At 35.1% G+C, this 14950-nt stretch overlaps 1 protein-coding gene across 17 annotated transcripts in view; it reads right to left on the bottom strand.

Moving 5' to 3' along the window:
• Positions 1 to 14950, bottom strand: part of LOC123762033 (partitioning defective 3 homolog) — a 324827-nt gene that overhangs the window by 52907 nt on the left and 256970 nt on the right. For 14 of the 17 annotated variants that reach the window (XM_069300392.1, XM_069300437.1, XM_045748364.2 and 11 more), the window contains 9 exons: positions 14594 to 14836; positions 8335 to 8376; positions 7283 to 7385; positions 6794 to 7002; positions 6383 to 6616; positions 3865 to 3987; positions 2248 to 2420; positions 1416 to 1502; positions 464 to 592 (listed from right to left, as the gene is read on the bottom strand). In XM_069300392.1, coding sequence (XP_069156493.1) covers positions 464 to 592; positions 1416 to 1502; positions 2248 to 2420; positions 3865 to 3987; positions 6383 to 6616; positions 6794 to 7002; positions 7283 to 7385; positions 8335 to 8376; positions 14594 to 14836 — 1343 coding nt within the window. The remainder of the gene's footprint in view (positions 1 to 463; positions 593 to 1415; positions 1503 to 2247; positions 2421 to 3864; positions 3988 to 6382; positions 6617 to 6793; positions 7003 to 7282; positions 7386 to 8334; positions 8377 to 14593; positions 14837 to 14950) is intronic. The other 3 variants (XM_069300384.1, XM_069300366.1, XM_069300399.1) reach the window with 3 other exon arrangements.

The raw sequence follows: 14950 nt of genomic DNA, 5'->3' as shown, positions 1-14950 counted from the left end.
AGTTTAACAATGTAATTTGCAAGTACTGTCCTGTGCTGCTGTTAGCCAAATAGAGTGGTGAGCTAACCCTAACTCCTCCCCCCCCCCACCAAAAAAAAAATAAAAAATAAAAAAAGGAAAACTATCCTGAAATCTAGATCAAGGCTGAAATGACAAACTAGAATTTGAATTTGAAGGTATCGTGCATTTTTGCCTTAACCCATTAACTGGTATTAGATAAAACACGAAGTCACAATTTCAAGTTACTGAAGCAGAGATGTTGAAGTGACTAGAGGCTGTACCTCTCTACACATAGAATGGTAGATAGATGCACTAGGCTTCAAAAGAAAATACAGACCAAACCAAAACCACTTGAAAGCTTCAAAATATTTAGTCATTAAACAAGATGGGACACCACAACAATAGCACTTTCTATACATATGAATAGGTAACTACTCAAAATTAAATTTGGGAAAATGGTTACCTTGCTTTTTTATTTCGCTGGTATGTGTCAGTATTTTTGGCATCCAATGTAGCATGGCGCTTTTCTGACATACTTTGCCTACCAAACTGATCCCGGGAGAACCCTGCCACATTCTCTTCTAGGGACGTTCTGTAAAATAGCAGTTATATTTCATTATATTAAAAAGTTATCATCCAATCACAACAGAGCAATTAAAGAAAGTATCCTGGATCACCTAAAATGGCACATCTTAAGTAGAACACTTGTGAAATGTTCTTTAGAATGCAATTACAATTATCTACATATATAGTAGATACAATTCTTAAAACCACTGAAGGAGATCTACCAAGATGAAACTTTAAGTTAATCACATTCACATATGACACCGAATAAAATACAATGTTAAATATCTGCATGGCATTAAAAAAAGAAATGGGTCTGAAGTTAATTTTCACACTTTATTATGGTCTGATGCCTAGGGATGCATTTTGCAAGGTACTCCTTACATTTTCAAAGACAAGTTTACCATGTTTAGCACCAGATTATATTCTCTTTGAATGAGGTGGTAAAAAGAGTGGATGAATGGCATAACATAAGGGGTATTAATTGGGTATTAAATGTATCAACAAAGATAGCTTATGTTCTTGAGGTAATATCATTGGATCCTGTATTTGCGTTGGGTCAGGGTTAACCAACTAACACATAATTACATCCTACCCACTTCAAGAACGCACTTAGTGAGATACTAAGGGGCTCTACCAGAAAGAGGCATCTCATTACATTTAATACTTTTTTTTTTACAATTACAGTACTGTATAATTAAAATATTTTGTTTGAAATTTATGCAATAAAGCATTACAAAACACAAATGAGAAACTACTAAAAATACAAAATGGGAAAAAATATTAGGTTTAATCTATAGGGTATCCTTAACAGGAATGCTAAATTAAAAAAAAATAGTAATCCAACTTACTGGCTGGTATAGGCATCATCTGACTGACTTGGATGGTCACTGTAACTTCCTGTGGAGGCTCCAGGACCATCTGACCCACCAAGTTGTCTGAAAAAATAAAAAGGTAATATAGCAACAGAAGATAAAAAAGACAAAAAATAAGCATACAATTATATCTGGCTGCTACTACTATGACAGACTCTCATAAAACACAGAAAAACCCAATACAGAACTTATAATATATTCACCCAACAATGAAAGGCAGGCTGTCAATAACTTATGCAATGACCCTCACACCCATTATATCTTAAAACATTATTTTATGTCTATATTTTCTTTAGAAAGGACAACAAAAAGACAGTTATAAATTGGAAATGCGTCAAAGAAATACACAAAAATACTCGGACCCTGTACAGATGGTTAACAAGTGGCATGGATTGAAATGAGACGTCATGAAAGCAACCCCTATCCCCAACTTTCAAGTCCAGATACAACAAAGCACTTGAAAAGTCAAAAAATTTAGAATAAAACACAAGTACAAGAAGGCTATTCGCTAGTAGGTAGCGCATAAAGAGCTAAACTTCCCTTTCCTGCAGTCACTGTTAGGTGAGAATGGAGGGAGTGATGGAAGCAGGAAGGAAGTGGAGGCAGCAGAAAGGAGGAGCAGGAGGGGTGAAGAATAGAGGAAGAAAAGTGGAAAAGATAAGATAATTATTGATGACTGATGATAACAGCAATAACATCAACATTGACGTATACATTATTCAACAAAACCTTTGTAACCCAAAAATAGCTAGGATAAAATTTTTGGTCTAATGAAATCCATTATCAGTGCAATATTAAGTGCACTTACCTTGAAAGGTGAGTGCCGGCATCATCGTGAATGATTAGAGTATCCCTAGATGGCAGGTTAACAGTTGGGGATCCAAGAGGATTCATACCAGGAACTCCGGTTGGTATTGTTTCACGCTCGCTGCGCATTACCAATTGCTGTAACTGTGATGTATTCCAAGTGTCATGTGTTGCCTAAAATGAGAAAATTGTATCAATACTTAAAAGGTAACCATTTTCCCTCACCATCGTCAGGACAACCATTTTCCAACCTGAATGGGTTAGGAAGACATCAACCCAAAGATTAAGGAGCAGTATAGGAAAAATTGGGTTAAGATATAAAAATAAAGACATCAAATTCACCATTCCACAAGATATTATACAGCACCACAGAGAAACCATACCACACTAGAAAATCCAAAAAATACACAATACTTGATAAAACTAGTGGAAAACTGTTCCATAAAAGTTGTTGCATACAATCACATGAAACACCCTGTACCTCCTCAGAAATTACCATCACTTACCTCAGCACCCTACCATTTCTTGTGCATTATTATGACTTGTTCATACTCAGTAATCTCTTTCTCACACACTTATTCGACATATCTATCCATTATCTTCTCGTACGGTCAAATTCACGTAACAGCCTTAACTCCTTATAACTCATATCATACAATAGACTAGATTCACAGCCCTATATTCTTACCATATGCTGACCTCCCTCATGACCCCAGGTTTTAGCTTGACATCGTACATCCCTCAATTAGCACAATGATATAAAGCCAATCATTCATTTCATTATTAAATCTTACATATGCATTATTGCAAGCTTATGACAAAGCATATGACCTCTTGTTTATATCTAAGCAAAAATATTACTTTAAGTTCAAAAACTTACTTGCACCTTAACAATTAGTGAATATATAATCAAAGGAAATGAAATGCCAGTAATGATAATTGTAATTATGCAGGACAGTTTGCATTATTTAATATACTTTACAGTAATTTAACAGTATATGCATGTGATTGATCTTAAGTAATCTTTGTGGGACAGTTTTTATATACGGGACAGACTTAACTTAAATATAGGGCCTACTATACTTTAATAAGTTGATTAAATTATCACATATTTATAAGTTCATGGCATGCTATTTAATATATATAACCTAACACATTTATTAAAGATGAAAAGAGGTGTGCTGCCCGGGCTTGGTTGCAAATTGCATCAGAAATTATTGAAACCTAATTAACATAGCTAAACCTAACCTTATGGTTTGTATTAGCCCTGAAAAAACTAGTTGGTTTTCATATTCACTTTACAGATATACTGGTATCTCAACACCTAGAATGCGACTTAGTGAAATATTTAATACATTACTATTGCTAGCATGATTAACTGCAATTTAATTTTGATATTTTTATTTTTTCTACTGGTGTTGAAGTAATAGTTCAGTGTAGAATATTTATTATATTGTATATCTATAATTAGGAAAATGGCTTTATTCACTTGAAACTGTTAATACAATATACAGTACCATATTTGGTGACAATCAATATGTATAGGAATATAATACCTGTACAGGTATATACAAAGACATAATCTAACATCCACCCATTACCTTAAAAATATTATTACCTTATAATAACTTTCATTGCGAAGTGCTCCATTGTTGGTGGTTAACCTCTGGATGACAGGATTCCTTATGTCAAAAGTGCCCATATTAGTGAATTCCACATCAGCTTCATGCCAATCATCATACTGAAAAAAGTATAGATATACACTAATCTTGAGAAAATAGAACAAATATATTTTGAGCATTACATTTAAATCTGTTAGCATGACATGGCTTCACATTTATATGGTATCAAATAACTCCTAGCCAAGTGTCTGCTAGTAACCTAATACCTATGCATAACCATTTCTTATGAGCAATTCTATAACAAAAATATTTTGTCACTTCACAGTGTTTAGTCCTCGTTTTAATATTAAATAATTAGTTTTCATTTCATTTAATTGTGGAGAAAGCCCTTTCATTTAGTGTAGTGTGCTAACAGATTTTCTTGCTTCCACAGAATAATACTGCTTTTGCCAAGCAGCAAGAAAACCCAACACAGGGATAATGGTAGGTATAACAGCATTAGAGGTTACTTTGACAGGGAAGAAAAGCATCCACCATAAGTCCCTGTTGATTGAGAAAGGGAGCCACATGAAAAAGCTAACTGATGGTTCAATGCAGAGGCGAAGAGATCCACACCAAATATATCACAAATCAAATGGAGAGAGGTCATATTCACCTCCGATGCTTTCAAAATCATACAGAACAGGAAAGGCCCTCCATGAGGACTAAACCATGGAATGACAAACAATGCAATCCTGAGAGTCAACCATTGCATGGAAGGTAAGAGAACTGAGCACTCTTTGTTGAGGTAGTGGATCACTGACGTGCAATCAGAATGGAGCCGGAAAGCAAAAACCCACAGATAAGGGATGCATCTGTTGTGAATGAGGTGATCCAGTCTTTATAACTTTAATTACATTACAATGCATAATGTACCTTGAGTAAGATAATGTTGATAATGTTAGTTTGAATTGTACATGTGAATTTTGAAGCCTCTGAGGTAAATAGAAGTTTTGTAGGCAGGTATGTTGATTTGTTTCGCAATAGAGAAGTGGAATGATATGTTGTCATTGCTAGATGCAGGTGAATGATTTGCTGTCATTGCTAGATGCAGGTGAATGATTTGCTGTCATTGCTAGATGCAGGTGAATGATAATTTATTTGCATACTGCATTTATGGTAAAAACAGTGGTTAATATGTACTATTAAATGATGTTGCATGGTCTTGTAATTTGGTATTCAGCAGGTAGCGTATATTTGATAATATAGCATGTCCTTTCTAACTGAATGTTGTTTTCGATAAAAGTAAATTTACATTATCAAGTTTGCCTACAAAATATTTTAATGTAGCAATGTCTTGTATCTGTTTCCTCCTCCTGGAGTTAGGGGAAGGATGCATGATTTACAGGTCCAATTACTAGCTTGAAGTATGTTGCCATTTGCATCTCCCTGATTTTGTTTCTTTATAAAATTGAGGTTTATTGCTTACTGGGAAATAGTGCTTGATACAAACTATGTAACCTTTTATATGTAATATTCAAGGGTCATACATAGTATACAGTACTGGTATTGTATTTTGTTAAATCAAATTGTGAAAGCCCAAACATGGCAATGTCCAATGCAGGGAGCACAGCATGGCATCTTATGGTATGAGTATGTATCTTGTATACACATATCATGTGTGTATGCTGCACCCAACACTGCAGTTGGGTGTGGACACTAAGAGTGGGTGTTCTGGCTTGGGCTCTACTACAAGTTTTTATTCTTGGTTTTGTATCTGGTTGGGTGGTGTTTAATTTATCTATTCATAATTATCTGGCAGCGATACATATTTTCAGTGAAATTTGTAGGATTTATGAGTGCTAAGACCAAGGTGGATTATTTCTTGATATTTAAGCTTGACAGAATACAGTACAGTATTACTATATTTGTTGTTGCCAAAGAGTTGGCCGGTTGCCTAATTTATTTAATCTTATCTGGGTAATAATTTGGTGATGCATTCTCGCCATGTCCTGCATAAGCTGGACTAATTAATATACTGTATCTGCACCATTATTATTAATATGATAATTTTATTACTCTTTCTTGCATGTTGTTAATTATACTGTTTTTTTCAGCGATGATCTTAATTCATAATTCAGTCAAGTAAATCAGTGAAATTCTTCAGCATATGCTGGAGTGGGGGGAATAGGCCAATAAAGTGACTAAGGGACCCCCCCCCCTGGGAAAACGAGCCGTAACAGCACCACAGTACCATCCAAACCGTCACAAATGTTCTCACTGTGATACTGAATGTATCAACCACAGGTGAAGGGGCCACAGCCAGTACAGAAAATGTTGATGTAATATCCCACATTAAAAATTATTCAGTGTAATTACTTCATATTTGCAGCTACGTATATTATTCCTGCTGCATAGTTGTTTTGGAAAAAGTCAGAACAGTGATGAGACTCCACATCTGGTCAGATACCAGTGTAACTGGTCAGATACACTCACTGCCAGTGAAATATTAATCTGTAGAAAAAGTGAGCTTACCTTGCTATTTAGTATAACTGTTGCATTTGAAGAATCAGTAATGCACGCATGATCTGGTGTTGGCGTAGCAGGTGAAGACTTGGCTCCACCTAATGTCTCTGTACCTGATGAGTTTGTAAGCAAGCTGCTGGCTGACTCCCGACCTGACCGGTTAGCTGAAGAAGGACTTGACCGCTCTCTGTTGTGATCTGTCCTTCTTGCTACAGTAAGTGATATCATTCCTGGGGTTGGACCCTGGGAAAACACAGAATTTTTAATTTACAATACAAGCATATCTAAGTAAATATTCAAAATATTAAGGAGTACCTGTATATCATTTGCAAAACAATGCAGCTACACATTAGTTATTACTTTTAACCTAAAGAAAAAAATGGCAATATAAATATTCTTTAAATTAACTAAGTAACAAACCTCTTGATGCATTGCTGTTCTTAAAGTTTTCATGGCTTCACTGTTAGGTTTTCCAAGAAGGGACAATCCATTAATGTTGACGAGCTGGTCGTTCTGGAGGAGTCGACCATCTCGAGAGGCTGCCCCACCATGAATGACATTTTTTACAAAGATTCCTAAGTCAACAGAGCCATTGGGGCCTGAACTTGTCTTACCCTTCACACTTACCCCTGATATAAAAATAATCAATAAAATTAACAATGAATTATAAACTTTTGCAAATTACAAATTGCCAGAGTCAAAGCAAGTGCTGTCTTTTAAAAATAGACTTATGACTATCATACATAACTATATATCAATTTATCTATTTCAACAAATTTGCTAATAATGAAAATCCACAAAAGACAAAAAATTTAAATGTTATCATCAAGTATACTACTTACAGTGACTTACTGAAATTCTACACAGTAATGAATCCAAGTTTCCTGAAAAGGCTAATTATGTACTCACCCAAGCCCGCTCTTTCTGAATCATGAACTGGAATTTCAAACATAAGTATCTCTCTTTGCTTCCAAGGAAACATCAGACTATCTTCTGCTGTTTTCTCCGCAGGCTATTAGAAGACAGAAACGTGCACATAAATTACTACTAAAGTACGGTAACAAGATCCTACAAATTCTAATCTATCTTGTGTACATTTCTAAAGTTATACAATACCCAGTATATCAGCTGCTATAATTAATTTGTTTAATTAAAAGAGAAAAGCAACTATGTTCATTTCCTAATTGTGAATGCCCATCATGCAATAAGCAAATTAAGAATAAAATAAACTTAAAAATTATTAAGCATGCTTATTTTTTAAATTCTGAAGCAAACCAGCAGCCATAAAAATATGATCACACTTTTCCCAAATAATCTTGTTATTGCAGCACCCTTGACTGAGTGCCAAATATTCAGTTCAACATTATACAAAGTCAGTGTTTTAGTCTCTATTCATACTTTTGGACTATTTTTTCAGGCATCCCCTTCTTTTACTTTAAATTATAAACTTTTCTTTTTGCAAACACATTAAAAAAAAAGGCAAATGTTTCATGATGCAAGAACCAAACCACCACCATAAATGTTCTGTAAACATTACAACAAAACTTGTGCTTATTGCATGACTCAAGTGGAGGTAATTGGAATGGTTACCAATATGTCTGATGGGGATGCTACATATATCATTCAACTCTTGACTGTTGAAAGAGATGTGTATAATGAAATGGATACCCGAATATAAATAGACTGAAAAACATGCTTTTGCAGGCAATGTTTACAAAATATAAGATTAACAAAGTCCTTATAACCTTAAATTCTGAATTCACAATACTGACAAAATATTTTAGGTACTGTATTATTATTATGCTATATAACAAGTGATTTAGCAAAACTGTACAGTAATTATAACACATTACTGAAATTCCTGACAATACATGAAATACGTCTATCTTGTTAAATGTATATATATTTAAGGTCTTTTATTTAATAAACAGTGCCTGAATATACAAGAAAGCACAAAATACCTGGCAGAAGAAAGGGTGGTTGTCTTGTGGGTAGATCGATACCTATAACAAAATGTCCATAGTCAGTTCCAGTCCTTGTTGTTTAATAACAGTCAAGTTACATGACAGTCACTCTCAGTATTTGTAATATTCATTTAAAAATAAGCACACAGTCAGTACTGCAATAAAGTAAGAAAACTTGTCAGCAACCTAGGATCATATCTGACACATCCCCATTAAACCACAATAGTCGAGGAAAGCCTTTGCTTTCAACTTCTACATTTAATTGTACTGTGCCTAATGGTAATAACAAGCTAACAAAGATTTGTTATACTTTATATTTTCTTTTGATCAAGTGTAGCATATAGAACAAGCTTAAGTTCAATTTAAATAAATTTTGAATGATTTTCCTGCCGTAGTCAAACAGTACCACAAAAGACCATGCATGAAGTATATCAGAACACAAACTGCTACCCTATTATGAGCCCACCTACTGCTTTTTACTACTGGGGAAGATAACTCACTTCAATGGTATTCTCCACAATGGGAAGAGGATATTAAATTTTTGCCATTCACATAAATTGATGACTAGAAATATATTTAGGAAAGTCAATGATGAAATTTAATAGATATGGAAGCTTGCTATTTTATATATAATGTTATTTTTCAGCCACTGATATATACCATCATTATATAGATTCAAAAATAAGAATGCTCATTCCAAATTTATCTTGAACTTGTAATAAACATATTAATTCTTACTTGAATATTTTTTAAATACAGTACGGCTAAACCGATTGTCACAATTTATCTATAATACAGACATTAATATTTTGATGTTACTTCAGATACAATCAGTGAAAGAGGCAAATGTTACAGTTGACAACTGTAAGTAACTGTAGTATTCTACCACGCCAGGCTGTGTTCACTTCTATCCGAGGCTAACATTTTGTTTTAAGAATTGTTATACAATAAGTATATACATGTATACATGAATGTACCTATCTTTGCCTACAAGAAATGAGATCTAGTAATAGGGCACTGCCATCTAGTTATTGAAAACCTGCTGCATTTATTCCTTCCAATCTTCTAGTACTCCATCATATCAGGGGGAAGATGTCCACTCTTTGCTTACAGTTTAACCTGCTTGATGGGGTTCTGGAAGTTCTTCTACTTCCCAAGGCCAGGCTTGACCTTTTGTTCAACTTGTTTACCACCATCATTGGATATAAATACTGTACTTTTCTTGCATCTCTGATTTGAGATTCCAGCTTCCACCTTTGTTTCCCCGTATGTTCCCATGCCAAATAGTCTTTTCTGTCCTCATTTATTTCATCACTCTCCTATATGTTGTGATCATATCTCTTATGGTCCTTCTATTAGTGTTCTTTCTATCAGTCAGATTAAGCTTTCTCTTCCTGTCTTCATAGTTGAGCTTCTTTATTTCTGGCGTAAGTCTTTTGGCAAATTACCGGCTTTTTCAATCTTGTATTTCACAATACAGAGGTTCTTTATGTTTTGTGTTTCACAATACAATACAGAAATGTATTGTGTTTCACAATACATCTCAATGCTCAACAACAAAATTGGTTTCCTATACTGTTCAAAACCTTGCCCCGAGCATATAAAAATGTTCAGAAAATTATGTTGCTTTTTAATATGGCAGGAATTTATTGGAGGTTTCAAATACCAATTGGAAACTCTGCATGGCACACAGGAATTGCAGATGTTGCAAAGAACCTAAAACATCTTAATTAAGGGTGATATGCACCATGGGTTGACCTTCTTACGATGATATGCACATCTCGAGGGTTAGTAAAAACAAATACTTTGTGTATTTGTGAAAGAGAAAGATTTGTGAAATGTGAAAGAGGCAGGTACCATTTTATTTATATTTTCTGGTACCTAAAACTGAACAATCCTTTTGGAATTACAGTATGCTTATTGATTGTTCGATACTTATATGACTTTTGGGAGCAATTCTGGCCTGATACCAAGTTACTTGGCCATTTTCACTTTTATAAAATGTTTGCAAATTAACACTTTCGTGCACCCCGCCCGCCACCCCTCAACTGTGCGATATGGGACCCAGGGTGTCACGGGAGCGCGCGTAAATTCTGAAAAGTGTATATACTCTCTTCAACTTTGTCACCTTAATTCTCGTCCTACGAGATTAAATTTTGTATCATTGTGTTCGCAATAGAATTCTCTACAGCAATAAATGCATATAAACTCCAAAAGCCCGGCTAATTACCCACAGTAAACAGAGAAAGTGCGAACGAGTTACCCAGGAGCGCGCAAACGCGATAAAATGTTTTCACTATTTTCACTCTGGTCACCTCAATTTTCGTCCTAGGTCTTTCATTTTGGTCTCAATGGGTTCACAATAGAATTCTCTATAGGAACATTAGCATATAAAATAAAAAACCTGGCCACGCTCCAACCGCCGATGAGTTGAAGACGGGCCACGCATTAGCCGCAAGTGAGCGCTCAGATGCCTTCCAGCTACACTCCCAATTCCCGCCCTTTTCAAGCCTTTCTGTCGCAATTTTCTTCCTGGAAGGGCCTTGTTCATGATCACTATCCATCGTGGAGTAAGCGTAGATAGTTTCTAAAGCCGCAGTAAGAAATATAGCCACGGAAAATAGCCGAAATGTTCACACGTTTGAGATGTGAGCGGAGGCAACATTGGTCACAACAGTGGAGCGAAAACAATGGGCCCACAACGTGTGCCAAGCCGCCTGAGGGCCACGAGGCTCAACAAAGAAAATGGGAAGACATCGGCGCGCATTTTAAAACCAGTCCCAAAAAAATCGGATAAAAACCTGATTTTTGGCGATTATTTAAAGTGGATGACGCAATGCTGCGTCATCCCCGGTATTACCGCCAGTAAACGGATGATGCAATGCTGCGTCATGCCCGGGCGAAAGTGTTAAATATTTACTATGTAAAGATAAATAGAATTGTTCACGTTATAAATGACAAAAGATAATTTTCTTTCTATAACTATTATAAGAAAAATGAAAAGAACAGAAACCGAACCCCAAATCACCCATTACTGGCAACTAGCAACAGTAATAACATCGGTGCAGTACTTAGTGTTTCTGCCACTTTAATAACTCAGGATGTATGGTGATATTTGGTCCAGGCTTCCTCGACCGGGCCGCGGGGACGTTGAGCCCAGAAATCATCGCAAGATGTTAGCAAGGTGTTGCTACTTTCAATCTCTTTCTCCCTGGACCTTCTTTCTTCACTTATTTGTTTACATTCAATTAATCTTTATTCACAGATTGATGAGAGTTGCCATAGAATCTTCTCACCCAAAATTTTCAAATAACTTTCTTTATCACTTTGGAAACGATGTACAGTAGTTAGATAAATACCCTCCAGTTTTTTAATTCCATTTCCTTTTGTAAGTAGAAAATTAATTTCTCCTTTCTAATAAACATCATACAATTTTATACAATAATATTACTACATGCCAACATGAGATTCACTTGCATAATTGAGAAAACAAGAATACAACTTGTAATCTCGTTACTAATTGTGGAGGTCAGTTAATTACTACTATGCATTGAAAACTTTGTTTCACTGGACTATAATGACAATAGTCACAGGGCTAAACATGTTAAGATCGACAGTATGAAAATGCTAATAAACAAGACCTAAAGAATCTGCTCTACTTATACCCTTTCTGACCTTAAAGTTAACTATTAACATATTTTCATTTTATGCAATGCCCACCAAAGTAATATATTTAATTAGGGAAACTTACATTGCAAATTTTCATGAACCTCTCGAGTTTCTACAGTTCCTAAGATACTTATATCAAGCTGCATTATGTAGACAATACTGTACAAGTTTTCACTGTTTTAGTGAGGGAATGTTATCTAACAATGCCAAATTTAATGCCTAAATAATGAAAATCAGCCAAGAATAGAAAGGTGTCTTGGATTGCATTTTCCTTGACGACTTTCCTTGTCAGAAAGCCTTTGACACAGCAGTGTACAAGACATTAGGTATTGTATAAGCTTGACAAGCAGCAGGTAAGTTTTAACAAAAAGAGCACTAATCTAAGAATATCTAGTCGAGCAAAAACAATTTCAACAATTTGAGTGAAATTAAGTTGGCATAAAGTAGACAATATGGTACTACCAAAACAAGTTATGTACTTTGACCAATGCTGGTTTTAGTACAGTACATATAAATGACCTAACACCACAAATGGAGTCATGTATGTCAATGTTTCCAGATGATGCAAAACATGTGAGAAAAATCAGAACTGAGGTAGTGTGTAGGATAAAGCAAGACACCAACTGAATGCTAACATGGTCTAAAAGATGACAGTTTGATTTTAACCTTAACCAGTGAAAGGTAACGAGGTTTGAGGAAGGTGAGAGGAGACCCAAAGCTCAGTACAAAATGAGGGAGGATGCAATGCCAGGAGAAACGACCAACCTTACACCAGAGGAAAATACAGGTAGAATAATTTTGGCAGTATATACAAATCTAGCAGACATTTGGGCAGCTTGCAGAAACCTGGATCAGGTGGTGTTCAGGATAGTATACCACACCTGAGCCAGGCCAATACTACAGAATAATGCCCAGTATTGAGTCCCAATAAAAAAAAATAAAAAATGAAAATGGTGCAAAAATAGTCTCTTTTATAGATATAAGATCAGAACGAGACAAATGGAAGCTGTTAACGTTATTAACTTAGAGAGAGATAAAGGACAAAAATTTATATGCAATATGAGAATGAAATGCAGTATGAAAAGAAGCAGCGGAGACAAACTCTGTACCAATGTTCAAACGCAAATATGGAGGGGTCAGGATGCCACAACATGAACTGGAACCTGATTATCATAGATATAAGTTGGTGAGAGCATATATTAGCATACTCACACAAACACAATTGCTTATACCTTGTAAATAAATTTCAGTATCACAAGCAAACTTTCTAAATTGATGTATATTATTGCAAAATTCAGTAAACTAGAGACAATGTCAAGACAAAATCAAACAATATTGATAATATAAAACAATAGAAATATAAGCAATAGATTAAGAGCAAAAACACATAATGTATCAAGTATGAAGCCATAAAAATGGAGCTAACAGAGCAAGCATTTGTAAAGTAATAAAAACAAGAAAAAACAGAGAAGCACTACAAGTTTAAATCACAGAAAAATATATACTGGGATACTTATTCAAAACATTTCTATCTATACAACTATACCTACATATTCCTATACATAAATATAAACACTTATGTACGGGAAGACCCACATGAGATGTGACTGAAATATTCCAAATTGAAACATACTCCTAGTAGCCAAACACTTTGGTTGGAAAAAGTGAAAAACATAATTTGAATGCATGTATGTAGTAATAAGATATAGCTTTTCAAAAGGCATTACATTTTCTTTTGTCAAGTGTTTTTGTAGTAGACAGGAAATTGAAACCATTGCTGTGGGTTACTTCTAAGGCACTGCAAACCAATTACAATATGTACAAAAAGTTGACTGTTTAACCTTGTGAGAAAAAACATAAGCACCAAAGGCCATCACTGAAAACTGTGCCAAATGCCAGAGGAATTGCTGCATTCTTCTGTGTATAACATAATGCAGGAAAGAGATGAATGAACACCCTTTGAGGCACCAAGTCGTGATTAACTAGGCCAAGATTCCAACATCACATTGAGAGATGTGGTGACCAACAGCCCGGTCTATCATCCCATTAACTACAGACATAGCTGAGGAAACACTGAGCCCTGGAGCCACTTCATGAAACACATTTTCATAGAGCACATTCATTTTTGAACCTTTAGCATAAGTAAATAAAATTAATCATGAAAGTAATTGGCCACACCTACTACATACATACATACACACACACACACACACACACACACACACACACACACACACACCCTACACATCTTGCCGTACGCTCCCCTTTGACCCCTGAATAGAAAATCTTCAAGAATAACTTAGTTGAATATAAATGCATAACAAACCCTAATTTGGTATATAATTAGCTATTTACAGTGCAGTTATTTGGCATTAACCTATGTATGGTTATTATACATTTTTATAAATTTATCAAATAAGTATGATCTTGTTCCCTGAACACTGTTTCCCACACATTTGTGTATAACACAAATCAAATAAATATGGACCCAACTAAAACTTAAAACTAACTATGCTTTTAACCTGAAAATTTTAAATGCAATATTTATATTTCTGATAATAACAATTACTAAACAATAATTACATACCAATTGTCTGGGTAGTTTAGGGCTGGGAGGTTTATCAGTTTCTGATACTGATTCAACTATTCCACTGCCTACTTCTCCATTTCGCTGATCTTGACGAGAAACTGTAAGAGTCGCTGCTCCACCTATTGGAATTTGTCGGAGTAGACCTGCCACCTCTGACTGACTGCGGCCTGTCACTTCTACACCATTAACTTCTAGCAGACGATCACCAATGCGTAGGGTGCCATCTTCAATGGCAGCTCCCTAAATAAAGAACAATTAAGTGATGTACTGTGTATAATACATGTATACACTAAAGTTACCCAGTAATTCCATAAAATAATAAAATAAAAATATTAATCATGTACAGTACATGTA

This window comes from Procambarus clarkii, chromosome 5 (assembly GCF_040958095.1).
Source record: "Procambarus clarkii isolate CNS0578487 chromosome 5, FALCON_Pclarkii_2.0, whole genome shotgun sequence".
NCBI lineage: Eukaryota > Metazoa > Arthropoda > Malacostraca > Decapoda > Cambaridae > Procambarus > Procambarus clarkii.
The sequence above is the reverse complement of the archived record's forward strand: the minus strand, read 5'-3'. Positions and strand labels throughout refer to the sequence as shown.